The sequence below is a fragment of the Ailuropoda melanoleuca genome, chromosome 1, assembly GCF_002007445.2.
Source record: "Ailuropoda melanoleuca isolate Jingjing chromosome 1, ASM200744v2, whole genome shotgun sequence".
Lineage (NCBI taxonomy): Eukaryota > Metazoa > Chordata > Mammalia > Carnivora > Ursidae > Ailuropoda > Ailuropoda melanoleuca.
The window spans coordinates 89847538-89859870 of NC_048218.1; the positions used below are offsets into that span (position 1 = coordinate 89847538).

General features: G+C 42.7%; 1 protein-coding gene across 4 annotated transcripts in view; it reads left to right on the forward strand.

Moving 5' to 3' along the window:
* The first annotated feature begins 434 nt into the window (after positions 1-434).
* Positions 435-12333, forward strand: part of NCEH1 (neutral cholesterol ester hydrolase 1) — a 53496-nt gene continuing 41597 nt past the window's right edge. The window contains exon 1 of one of the 4 annotated variants that reach the window (XM_034662741.1): positions 435-745. In XM_034662741.1, coding sequence (XP_034518632.1) covers positions 608-745 — 138 coding nt within the window. In that variant the 5' untranslated portion in view covers positions 435-607. Of the gene's footprint in view, positions 746-841; positions 972-10954; positions 11146-12333 lie in introns of those variants that run through there. The other 3 variants (XM_011227897.3, XM_034662761.1, XM_034662758.1) reach the window with 3 other exon arrangements.

Genomic DNA, 12333 nt, shown 5'->3' on the forward strand with positions numbered 1-12333 from the left:
TGGAATCACCCTTTCTCCAAAGAGCTAGAAGAGTCCTGGTTCTTTTTATCGGCGAATGAGATTTGGAAAACAAGACGTGGATGCTAGATATACTACTGGCTTGTCACCGATTGAGCTATAGGAATTTATTCTTTTTTTTCCCATGTATCAGTTAGAATTTACATTCCATTGCAAGTGTGGCTTAGAAGACAGTGGATTTTTATTATCTTTCTCAGTATCTCCATTGTGAATCAGGGTGGCCCACGGGCTTTGCACGCACAGAGAGACTCATCACACTGAAACTATTCTGGGTTTCAGTTTGGGATCCTGCAGGAAGGAGCCCTTAGTCACAGGCGTGCAATACAGACCTGTGTCCTCCAGAGTCCGCTGTGCTGCACCCAGCGCAGCCCTGGAGCTTTCTCAAACCTCTAGTGTCTGCAACACTTGCAAGGACAACGAAGAGGAGGCACGTCAGCGCTCCGACTTCCTCCCGACGCCGCCTCTGATTGGCTCCTGGGCGTATCAGAAACCGGTGAATGAGCGGCTGACCCTTACAGAAACTTGCTGGAGGTATTTGGGTGGCACAGACCTTTCCTCCGCGTCCGCCCGCGGGCCGAGCCGGGGGAGGATGAGGTCGTCCTGTGTCCTGCTCACCGCCCTGGTGGCGCTGGCCGCCTATTACATCTATATCCCCCTACCCAGCTCCATGTCCGATCCCTGGAAGCTGATGCTGCTGGACGCGACTTTCCGGAGCGCACAGCAAGTGGTGAGACGCAGCCCAGAGCTGATTCTCTCTCCCTCCTCTTAAGTAATATTTGAAGGGGGAAGCAAGATTTCCGGACCGCGTCCCACGAGAACGCATATTTTTCTAACGCAGTTAGGTGATCGATTTTTAAGGTGGTTCAGTCTGTCGTTTTCAGGATGTCGCATTTGCCTCCTTGCTGACGGCGGGCCAGATCTGTATCTTCTCGTCTGCGTTGGTGACCAGGAAGGTGAAGTTCTTGAATAGAATCTGACAACTGTTTAACGCTTCGTCTGTCTTAAATACCCCCTCTCTTTCTTGGTTTGCAACGTCAAAAACAAAAAACAAAAACACCTTTCAGCATTTTATAAGCCACCCTTCCCCATTTTCCTTCTGTAGGGGCCAGCAGAGAGTGAGTTAAATGTTTTAGGAGGGCTGTGGGGAAAACAGGCTCTGATTCCTGGCGGTGTGCAGGCACCTTAAAAGCAGAAGCGGGCACCGGCGATCTCCCGAGTTCCCTTGACCGTGGATCTCTCTATTCCTGGGGGCAGCAGGCAGGGCTCCTGTAAGCACTTGAGTAACCGCGGGGATCTTTCGTTTTGTGCGTGGTGCTTATCAGCTCAGCGCAAGAAGGAGGCCAGGAGGCCTGGCTGCCGGTGGAGGGGGCCCGCAGCCGCGATTTGCAGGATGCACTTGTTTTCTGCCTGCCCTGCAGCATTTATTTTCTGTCCTTGATAGTCAAGGAGATAATCTTTTCCTGAGCCAGGATACTCCTGCTTACCTGGCAGGGTAACATTTCTGTCTGTTGTATCATGGGTATGGATTTCTTTTCCCCGTAGACAGTGCAGTGTAACTGTCTGCAGTTTATTCTATAGTAAGAGACATTAATTTTAGTGCCAGAGAATCTAAAATCTAAACTGCAGTCTGCAGCCAAGGCTGGGCCCTATTATTCTAACCCTTCTTAATCGCAGGTTATTTTTGTAAGCTCCTGTTTTTTCAGGAGTGACTAGAGAAGGAGAGGAAAGAAATCATGATTTTCCTAGAGGGTTGATGTTCCTTTTCCCTGTCCATTCTAATTGTGTGTAAAATCACAGAGTCCCTGACGCTTTGTCCTATCAAAAAGCCCCTGAAGTAGGGTATTGTGGCACACTCCTACTAGGGATTTGATTTTCTTTTTTTTTTTAATTAATTTTTTAAAAAGATTTTATTTTTAAGTAATCTCTACACCCAGTGTGGGGCTCAAACTCACAACTCTGAGATCAAGAGCCACATGCTTCACTTACTGAGGCACCCAGGTGCCCCAGGGATTTGTTTTTCTTAAATCCAGCCATGTTTTCCATCCCAAAGTCCCCTGTTGTCTCTTAAGAATGGTCTATGAAGTTATAGGTCCCCTTCCTTCCCTCCTGCTGACTGTAATGCTGACACGGTAGAATGACCATCCCCTTCTATAGCATTTGTTCCGAGAAAGCTGGTTTTCCTGTAGGAAGCCCTGAAGTCCCTCTCTTCCCTCAGAATTATGTAATTTGGGAGTGATAACCTTTAAAAGTTCTGGGGTACAATGGTCTTTACCTGGGTGGGTTATAGTGGCCTTCAACAATAAGAAGAATAATGACTAGTAAGAAGAACAAGAAAAACATGAAAAAAGAATCAAACTGCTATGTTGGCTGCAGAGATTAGTCTTAGTTTTCAGGTCACCAGAGAAGTCTTCCCCATCATGTGTCATTTGGGAAAAGCCAGGTTTGGAGAAAAAACATTCTTCCCCAACTATAGGCTATCAACCCATCAAAGGCAAAGCCTTTGGACCCTATGACCTTCTATATAGAATGTGCCCTCAGCTGGTGTTTGGGACTGATAATGTGTTGAAAGCCAGGTCGCAGAGATAAATGAGGTAACCAATTATCCTCACCTGACACTGTGGCTTGAGAGTGGGTTTGCCCAGAAGTGGCTCTCATCACTTTTCTTCTAAATTGTGAAATACTAGAAAGATCATTCAGGCCACATGGAAGCATATTGTACCCAGTAAAGCAATTGACCAATGTCACTTCAAATTGTCCCGGGGAAAAGGCAACATGACTTGAGACATTGTAAGTAAATACAAGCATGCTTGCTAGAGGTATGCCTCCCTGAGTCCCATCCCAACCCCTCTACTTACTGGCGTCAAGGCCAGGCAATTTACTAACTTTCTCGGGTCCTCCATTTTCCCTGTAAAATAGGTTTAACACCTACCTGCCAAGGTTGCTATGAGGTTTAATCATGTATTTAAATGCCTGAAACTTAGAGTTATTCCTCTAAGAGTTGTTCCAAAGGTCCACAACGGATTGTGGAGAAAATCTGTGGGGTTGCCCAAGTGTGTTGAAACAGTAAAACAAATGTACACTGGAAAGGGATTTATTGGGGTGCCTGGATGGCTCAGTCGTTAAGTGTCTGCCTTCGGCTCAGGGCGTGATCCCGGGGTCCTGGGATCGGGCCCCACATCGGGCTTCCTGCTCTGCTGGGAGCCTGCTTCTTCCTCTCCCACTCCCCCTGCTTGTGTTCCCTCTCTCGCTGGCTGTCTCTCTCTCTGTCAAATAAATAAATAAAATCTTTAAAAAAAAAAAAAAAGGAAAAGGATTTATCCCCTTGAAACCTGGGGAGCTACCACTAAATCGCATGGCGTAAAGTTTGTTACCCAAGCAATTTCAGTTAGAGTTGATTTGCTCAATTAAAAAAGCCACTGAAGCCACTTCAGAGGTGAAGCTTGGCCCATACTTAGCACAGTAGGCACGTGCCCAGCATCAGGAAATATGAATGCTGCTTTTATTCTTTGTCACTGGCAGCTGCTACACCTCTTCATGCCCATTCTTATCTCCTTTATCTTGTGCAGACGAGTCAGATCATTGAGATTTTGCTCATTGTACTTTTTTTTCCTTGGGATCCTCCCGTATTACGTAAGAAGAAGCTATGTGAGATCTTTCTCTAAAGTCATCTCAAACACAGATGCTGCATTAAAATCCCCTAGGGAGCTTTAAAAGTCCTGATATACTAGATTTATTCAAAATCTCTGGGAGGTGAGCCTTTTTCAAAATCTCTGGGAGGTGAGTCCCGGGCATCAGTAGGTGATTTCAATGTGCAGTAACATTTGAGAAGCACTGCTCTTTAAGGTAAATCAAATGTGTTGCAGATCAGATAATATGTATTCCTTAAATTGCACTCGTTATCTTGCATGCATGTTGCTGGGAATGAGCCCTTTTACATTGGCATGGATTAGTTTATCAGATTAGTCGGTTGACACTTTGGCTGTAAGAGTCTAAGGGGATAAAATGCCAGTTAGGCAAATTTCAGTGTTACAGCAAATCCTTCATAAGACGTGAGCTGTGGAAAAGCACAACAGAAGATTTGGGAAAGGCAGTGGAGAAGACTGGTGAGCAAGAGACTAGAGGGACAAAAGTAGGGAGCTTGGGGAGGTTCTGGAGACTGATTTTAAAATGCTGTGCAAAGAAAGTTTTTCAAAATGGTAGTGCTGGTACAGGGGATGATACTGAGAAGTGTACACTGCTGACTTCGACAATGTGCGTTGGAAGCAGAAGCAGGTTTATTCTTTGACCCAACAATCCTTCAGTATGAATTAATTTTAAGTAATCAGTGATCTAGGCAAAGCTATAGCTGTAAATATGGAAACATTGTACAGGGTCAGAAACTTTGTTCAACTAGTCCAAAAGCACTGCTTTAAAAAAAAAAGATTTTATTTATTTTGAGAGGGAGAGAGAGAGTGAAGGGAGGGGCAGAGGGAGAGGGAGAATCTCAAGCAGACTCTACACTAGGTGCAGACCTCGGCTTGGGGCTCCATCCCACCACCCCAAGATCATGACCTGAGCTGAAGTTAAGAGTCAGTCACTCAACCAACTGAGCCACCCAGGTGCCCCAGCACTGCTGTTTCATGAGAAATATGGTGGAATGTTCAGCAACATGTTTTGTTTTGTTTTTGCAGCATCATTTAAAAAATGAAAGCAAGAAAAAGAAGAGAATATATAAATTATGAAACACATTTTTTAATACTATACAGTCAAAACACTTAGGTTGTAAAATAATGTTTCATGACCTACAAAAGATATGTACTTTATGTTACATGGGAAAATGCAACAAAACAGCATATATGCCATTATCCCATTTAAAATACTTATATATACCAAAACATATAGTTATGTACATCTATATCTATATCAATCTATCTATTCTTAGAGAAAAAGCAGAAGAGTACAAAGTGTAATGCTTTTTTTTCCCCCTGGGCCATCTACAATTTTCATTTCTATACATTTTAGCTTTTCTACAAGGAATGTGTAGTAATAAGAAATTATTTAAAAATGTTTGGTAGGTTTCCTACTTCTAAAGAGGAATTGATGTGCACACACATACCAATGTGATTAATATTTTAGTAATTATTATATAAGAAAATCAGATTTCTTTTAAAAAAAGCATCCTGGATCCCCGATACAGCTATCACAGTGGCGTGCTTCATGCTTAGTCACTTAGACGTGACACAGATGGGAAGCCCACTGTGTGCGGTTTTAGCGAGATGCCAAATGACCTAAAAGAACCTGCAGCCTGGTAAAATGGAGAAAACATGTTAATACACAGCTATTATAAAGGTAGTTGCTGACAGGCATTACTGAAGAGGCACAGTTCCAGAAGATCATAGGAGGGAGAGGTTACGTACGGTTTAGAGGAAGGTAAAGATGGCAGCTAAAGGCAATAGGTATCTGAAGGGAGTTCAGAGCAACGGCTGGGTTTGGCTTACCTTGATCATTTCCCAATTTACTAATTCCTCTATGATGTATCTCTTTTTTTTTAAGATTTTATTTATTTATTCGAGAGAGAGAGAAAGAGAGAATGGGTGCAAGTGGGGGAGGAGCAGAGGGACAAACAGACTCTGAGAGGAGCACCAGAGCCTGATGTGGGGCTCGATCCCATGACCCCTAGATCATGACCTGACCTGAAATTGAGAGTGGGACGCTTAACCATCTGAGCCACCCAGGCCCTCCTCTACATCTTTTTTGATGAGATAATGTAAAACAGGTTGTTGAAATTGGTGTTTTTGCTGAGTGTTCCCCCTGTTTCTTATGGATGACAGTGCTTTTGAACCAGTTGAACAAGTTTTACATCTTGTAAAATGTCTCCAAACATCAAAATGCAACGTAACTCCACCTGGATGTTCCACGCATGATGTGCTTTCAGGCAGTGTGAGTGTGGTTTAAATCCAGTGAGGCTGGATGCCATGCAGAATTCCAGTCTGCTAACCTTTTTCATAACTATTCATGAACTGGAACGTTTCTACTGTCAGGTAAATTTAACTCAAAAACATTAGTAAATAGTAAGTCTTCTCTGTCGCCTTCTAGACTTGCTGTGATACATATTACTTCATGTAAATTAGAGATTTCACCAATCTCAGTAATTTTTAGCTAACTTGATAGAATTTTTATAAACACTTGGCCGCAGAAATGCCTTAAGAATGCTTTAGGGGCAGGGCACCTTGGTGGCTCAGTCCATTAAGTGACCGACTCTTGATTTTGGCTCAGGTCTTGATCTCCAGATCATGGGATCGAGCCCTTAATGGGGCCCCACACTCTGTGGGGAGTCTGCTGGAGATTCTCTCTCTCTCCCTCTCCATCTGCCTATCCGCCCCTAAAATAAATAAATAAATCTTAAGAAAAATTAAGGTCAGATTGATTCAGCTACCAGGTGTGTTAGACTATGCCTAATTTATGGTTTTCCTAGTTATTTTTCCCAGAACTCTACAAATACAGCCTTCGACACAGGAATGCTATATTACTTAATTTTAGTGGGACCTTCTATTTCTAACGTGTGAAGTGTCTGTGGGACTAGCCCGAGGACAGCTTCTCATAAGTAGTTTGCATTTGTGAGACCAGAGCTCAGGAGAGGGAGAACTGGGCTGGAGACATGGATTTGGGAGTGGTCAGTGAATGGGTGGTGGTGGAAGTAGTGGGAATGGAAGTGCATGGAGTGACAGTAAGACTGAGAGATCCTACCAGGGATACCCCAGGGGGATACCAGTGGCGACATAGGGTGAGGAGAACAGCACTAAGAGAAAAGAGACCCTAAAGGAACATGATTTTTTATTATATTTCACATTTATATAGCACTCTAGATTTTACAAAAGATATCACTTAATCTCATTTTTTTTTCAAGAAAATCTGTGTTCGGGGGCACCTGGGTGGTGCCATTGGTTAAACATCCAACTCTTGATTTTTGGTCCGATTGTGATCTCAGGGTCATGAGATCAAGCCCCAAGTCTGGCTCTGTGTTTAGTGCAGAATGTCCTTAAGACTCTCTCTGCCCCGCCCCTGCCTCTCTCTCTCAAATAAAACACACTTTTAAAAGATTTATTTAAGTTTTTTTTAAGTAAGTTCTATGCCCAATGTGTAGCTTGAACTCAAAATCCCAAGAAAAGAGTCACATGCTCCACAAACTGAGCCCCCCAGGTGCCCCACCCTTCATTTTATTTTTGTAACGAATAACTGACTGGCATGAATTACTTCCATTTATCAAGTGAGGAAACCGAGGTTCAAAAAGGGTCAGTGACATCCCCAAGAACACATGATTCATTTATACTGGCAAAACAGAGACTAGAATCGAATGTCCTGGACTTCTATTTTCCTGCTCTCACTTGCTGAGCCAGGCTGACCTGAAAACAAAGTCCACCATGCTGGATTTCCCCTCTTTGTCTCTGGTGCTGTCTCTGTGACCCACCCTTCGTAGCTGTGGCCACGCACGTGGGAGTGCTCATGATAACTTTGATGCTAGTTCACTGAATCCTGACCTTTTTCTGAGCTTCCATAGTTAAGTTAATCTTAACTGTGGTGCCTCCCAATCTTTTTTCGCCATAGACTTGATAACATTTGTAAAAGTATGCCAGGGGAAACTGGAGAAAATAAGGAGGGATTCAATCTGTATGGGTTTGTAATAGAACTCACAAGATTAATATAGAGGATTATATGAATGGTTCTCAAATAGAATATGAACGTTGATAAGTTTTGAGTAGTAATCTATTTGTGGCACACCTGTTGGGAAGCTCTCCTCTCTACAGTTTATAACTAAATACAAGTTCATTATTATTGTATTAAACACAGAGATCATACCCAACTTACATAGATCTGGGTAGTCCTATAACTTATTGTCCAAACCAGGACATTTTTAAGAGTGATAGAGGATGCTATTAATAATCATGCCAGGACAACTGTTTTAAACCAGAATTATTCCCAAACAAATCTGAGGCTCAGTCTGCTTTTATTTGGCTTACCAACATTTAGCATAACCAAGTCAAAGTTGTAGAATGGTTCCTGGCTCCCTGCTCTGCTCGAATCCAGTGAACCACCCCCCATCTCTTCCCGCACCCCCTGGCTTCCCGTCCCCTACAATAGTGGCAGAATAAAAGTACTGAGTTCCTTAACTGGCACGTAGAGCCTGCCACAGTCAGTCCCACATGGCTGGATCTAGCCTCAGTGTTCCCATGATGTCTGCATGCTTGTATCTGACAACTTTCTTCCTGTTACCTCTGCCTCCCATTCCCTCCCACCCATGGACGTTAGCTAACATTCCACACACCTTTCAACACCCACTCGAAAAGTATCTCTTTTGGAAACTTTGCTTTTTCCCCAGTCAGCCTTAATCTCTCCGTCCTTTATACTCTGCCAGCATTTGTGTGTGTGGCCCCTGTGTGTTTCTTTCCTTAGGTGGGTGTCTTTATGTGCAAGCTCCCCACCAAATTCTAGGCTTTCTCAGCTATCATAGACATAATTTCCCTCTTATCTGTTTTAGGGTTTCGTTTTGGTTTGAACATCATTCATTTTAGAGAAAACAGGAATTCATGGTTCTGCTTACTTTCAGTCTTCTGTATTACTTCATTTGCCCCGAAGAGCAGACTTAGTGCTCCCATGTGCCTGTGACTCTGAACTTACCCCCAAATGGTTTTTTTGCTGCCCTTCGCAACTTTTTTTTTTTTTTGCAAGGCTTACTGTTTCCTGGGTTTCTAACTTCCTCATACTATTTTTGTAGATTGATGCTTATTTTTGAGTTTGTAATGAATTTATCTGCCTGCTTCTAGTTAAACATTAGGCCATCTCCTTAAAACATCACTGGTGAATTCCCACATTCACTTGATATTGTTCTATCTTTCCCTTTTCCTCTTGAACGGATAATTGACAAACACTTCATGAGAAATTAATTTGACTGACCGTCTTTTGTGCTGCCTATCCCATAGTATCATCCCTGCTCTGGGATTCACATTACCTTTTCTTTGACTGTTCTGAAGTCTGCTCTTCTAAAATGCAAGATGTTTATCTCACTCTTCCTAGTTTATGCCTCACTTCGAAGGGTCACTCCGTCCTAAGCTTGCAGGCCCTTCCATTTCATGGCACAGATCTCCCCTGTCAGTGAGAAGCAAGTCCACGGCAGCAAAATTCCTGTTTCCTTGACTTAGCAAGTCAATTCTGCTTGTAGAGAATGCTCTGCTTTTAATAGAATAAAATTGCTGGCAGATAGGAGTATAATAATGGATCCATTTAGTAAATAATAAACACAACCACCAGCAAGGTTAAATGACTGCTGGCTGTGAACCGGGTCTGCTGGGCTCCGTAGCCCTTTCCACAATATTCCACAACTTCCTATTATGACTGTTCCATCTTCCCTCCTTCCCTTCCACCCCACCACTCTGAAATGTTTTGTATTAGTTGTATGACCCACATTAAGAAAGTATCACACAGGGATGTATCATGGATTTACAAATTTCAGTCCTAGAGGATTTTATGTATTATACCTTCAAAATTTTAGTCCTGGAGGATTTTAATATATACTACAAATTGAAGAAGTTCTATGGTTAAATAAGACTGGGAAATAACAAGTTAGAGTTAATCAGGATTTCTTTTTTTTACTTGTAAGACATTTCGGAATTCCTACCATACTAATGTGTATTTTGAATCTTAGAATATTCTTACAGTGAGTCCCAAATGTAGCTATAGATAAATCTTCATTTTACAAAAAACTTCATGCTAGGGGCACCTGGGTGGCGCAGTTGGTTAAGTGTCTGCCTTCTGCTTAGGTGGTGATCCTGGAGTCCTGGGATCCAGCCCCGTGTGGGCTAACTCCCTGCTCAGCAGGGAGTCTGCTTCTCCCTCTCCCTCTGCTCCTCCCCCGTTCATGCTCTCTCTCTCTCTCTCTCTCTCTCTTTCACTCTCAATAAATAAAATTTAAAAAAGAAAGCTTTATGATACTGATGGTGTTTTACCAAATTTGGGAGACCATTTTCATAGTGCTTAAGAGCATGGATTTGGGGCTCAGGGAGATCTGTGTTCAAATCCAGACTCTGAGCTATTCTAGCTGTGTGACCTTGAAGAATGTATTTTTTTTTTAAAGATTTTATTTATTTATTTGACAGAGAGAGAGACAGCCAGTGAGAGAGGGAACACAGGCAGCGGGAGTGGGAGAGGAAGAAGCAGGCTCCCAGCGGAGGAGCCTGATGTGGGGCTCGATCCCAGGACTCTGGGATCACACCCTGAGCCAAAGGCAGATGCTTAACGACTGAGCCACCCAGGTGCCCCAGAAGAATGTATTTTTAACCTATGAGTTTTTCTTGATCATGTAAATGGTTGTGATACTTAACCCATAATGGTATTATGAAGATTGCATAAGGCGATATGTATAAAGTTTTATTGTTTGATGTCATTATAACACGTTAGTTAATATGTAAAGGACTTGCGGGGGCAGGGGGCGGCGCAGGATCCTGGGATCCAGCCCTGCATTGAGCTCCCTGCTCAGTGGGGAGTCTGCTTCTGCCTCTCCCTCTGCCCTCCCCCCTACCCTGCTCATGCTCTCTCTCTCTCTCTAATAAATAAAGTCTTTTGAAGAAATATGTAAAGAACTTGGAACAGTACCTGACATAAGAAATATATATAGTCCAGATCTGATTTTTGACAACTGTATGCAATATACTCCAATAGTAATATGCTGTTTTGTATTCTTTTATTTTCCCTGTTATTCTTGTCGGTCTGCTACTCTTCTTGCTAGCAGACTGGATTTCTATACAGATATAGATCTTCTTGACTTAAACTTTTATTGGCTGTAGCTACTGAGTTTCACTTCTGGCTTCAGCACTAACTAGTTGTGAAACTAATTGGGGAAGTTACTTGAACTCTGACGTTAGTTTTCTCATCTATAAAAGTGAGATGATAGTGCTTCCCTTGAGACTTGTTATATGGACTACATGTGATTGCATTTATAAAATTTTTGCACAGTGCTTGCTGTAAAGAACTAATAACTTCTTCCTACGGTTAAAGTTTTGGAGTCTCTGGGCTGAGTTTGCTGATGTTCTCACTGAATAGATCTATGAATCTTCCTCCTCATACCTAACTCAACCTTTATAAGAATCCTGTAAGGTAAGTATTATTACTACTCCCATATTGTAAATATAGAAACTGGGCACAGAGGGGTTAAGTATCTTGCGTAAGTTGCACACCCAGAGGCAAAACTCTAATTCAGGCACTCTGCCTTGGAGTTGGTGCTCTAAAAGTCAAAGAAATCGAATGTCTCTTAGGCTTTCACTGCCTTATATCAAAGATCTCCACTGGAATTTGCCAAGGTATCAATTCATTTTAGAATATGATGTCACCTGAAAAGAGTTCCTAGGCTTTAGGAACCTAAGGTACAGTTGGTGACATGACATTTTGTTATATAAAGTCCTTTATTTGAATTCTGTCCCAATAGTGAGCCATCGTGCCACACTGTGAAAGTGGTGAGGCAGGGTTGATCTTTTTCTCAACAAAGGGCTTTGAATTAGCCCGAATGCTGCCATCTTTTGGGCCTAGAGATCTGGCCCGTACCTCTGGGAAAGATGACTTTGCCTTCTAAAGTCATTAAAGGCAGGTGTCTTCAGTTGACCACCATAACAGAAGAAATTCACAGTGGCCTCTATCATTCTTTAACGACCATATACCGGGCCCTGGGGTGATAGCAGTTCACAAAACATGTGACACTTGGCCTTCCTAGGCTACAATCCCATGCCAAAAATATGTGGCAAGAAAATAAAGTGAATACGGAGAAATTTGTTGGCAGGCCGATGGTAATTGAATTCCTGTAAAGACATGAAATCCTGTACAGAAACAAAGTTGAATGAGAAGAGAGTAGTTTTAGATCCGAGAAGAGGTGTTGCCAACAAAGGGGGCACAGCAGTCAGGGAACAGTGAGGAAAACTGGAGAAATAAAGTGTCAAAGAGACCAGCAAAGAGTAATACCAGGAGAGGGTTGTCAACTGTGTTGAATTCTCCTGAGAGGTTGAGGGACGTGAGGATGGAAGGGGGCCCATCAGCTCTACAACCTGGTGTTCTCCTCGAGGTATCAGCCACAAAGGTACTCCCAACAACTGTGGATTTTACATTCTAGGGTGTCAACCCGTAGCCTGTTTGCTGGAATGATTTCAAGAATGTCTGCCAAAACTACTGCTTTGGGTGGTAAGGCTCATCATATTGAGCTATCATTTCTCACAGGAAATAGCCAGAATAATCTACAGCTTATGATTAAAACTGAGACGGAAGTTACTGATGGATATTACTGAGGTACTAAATAGC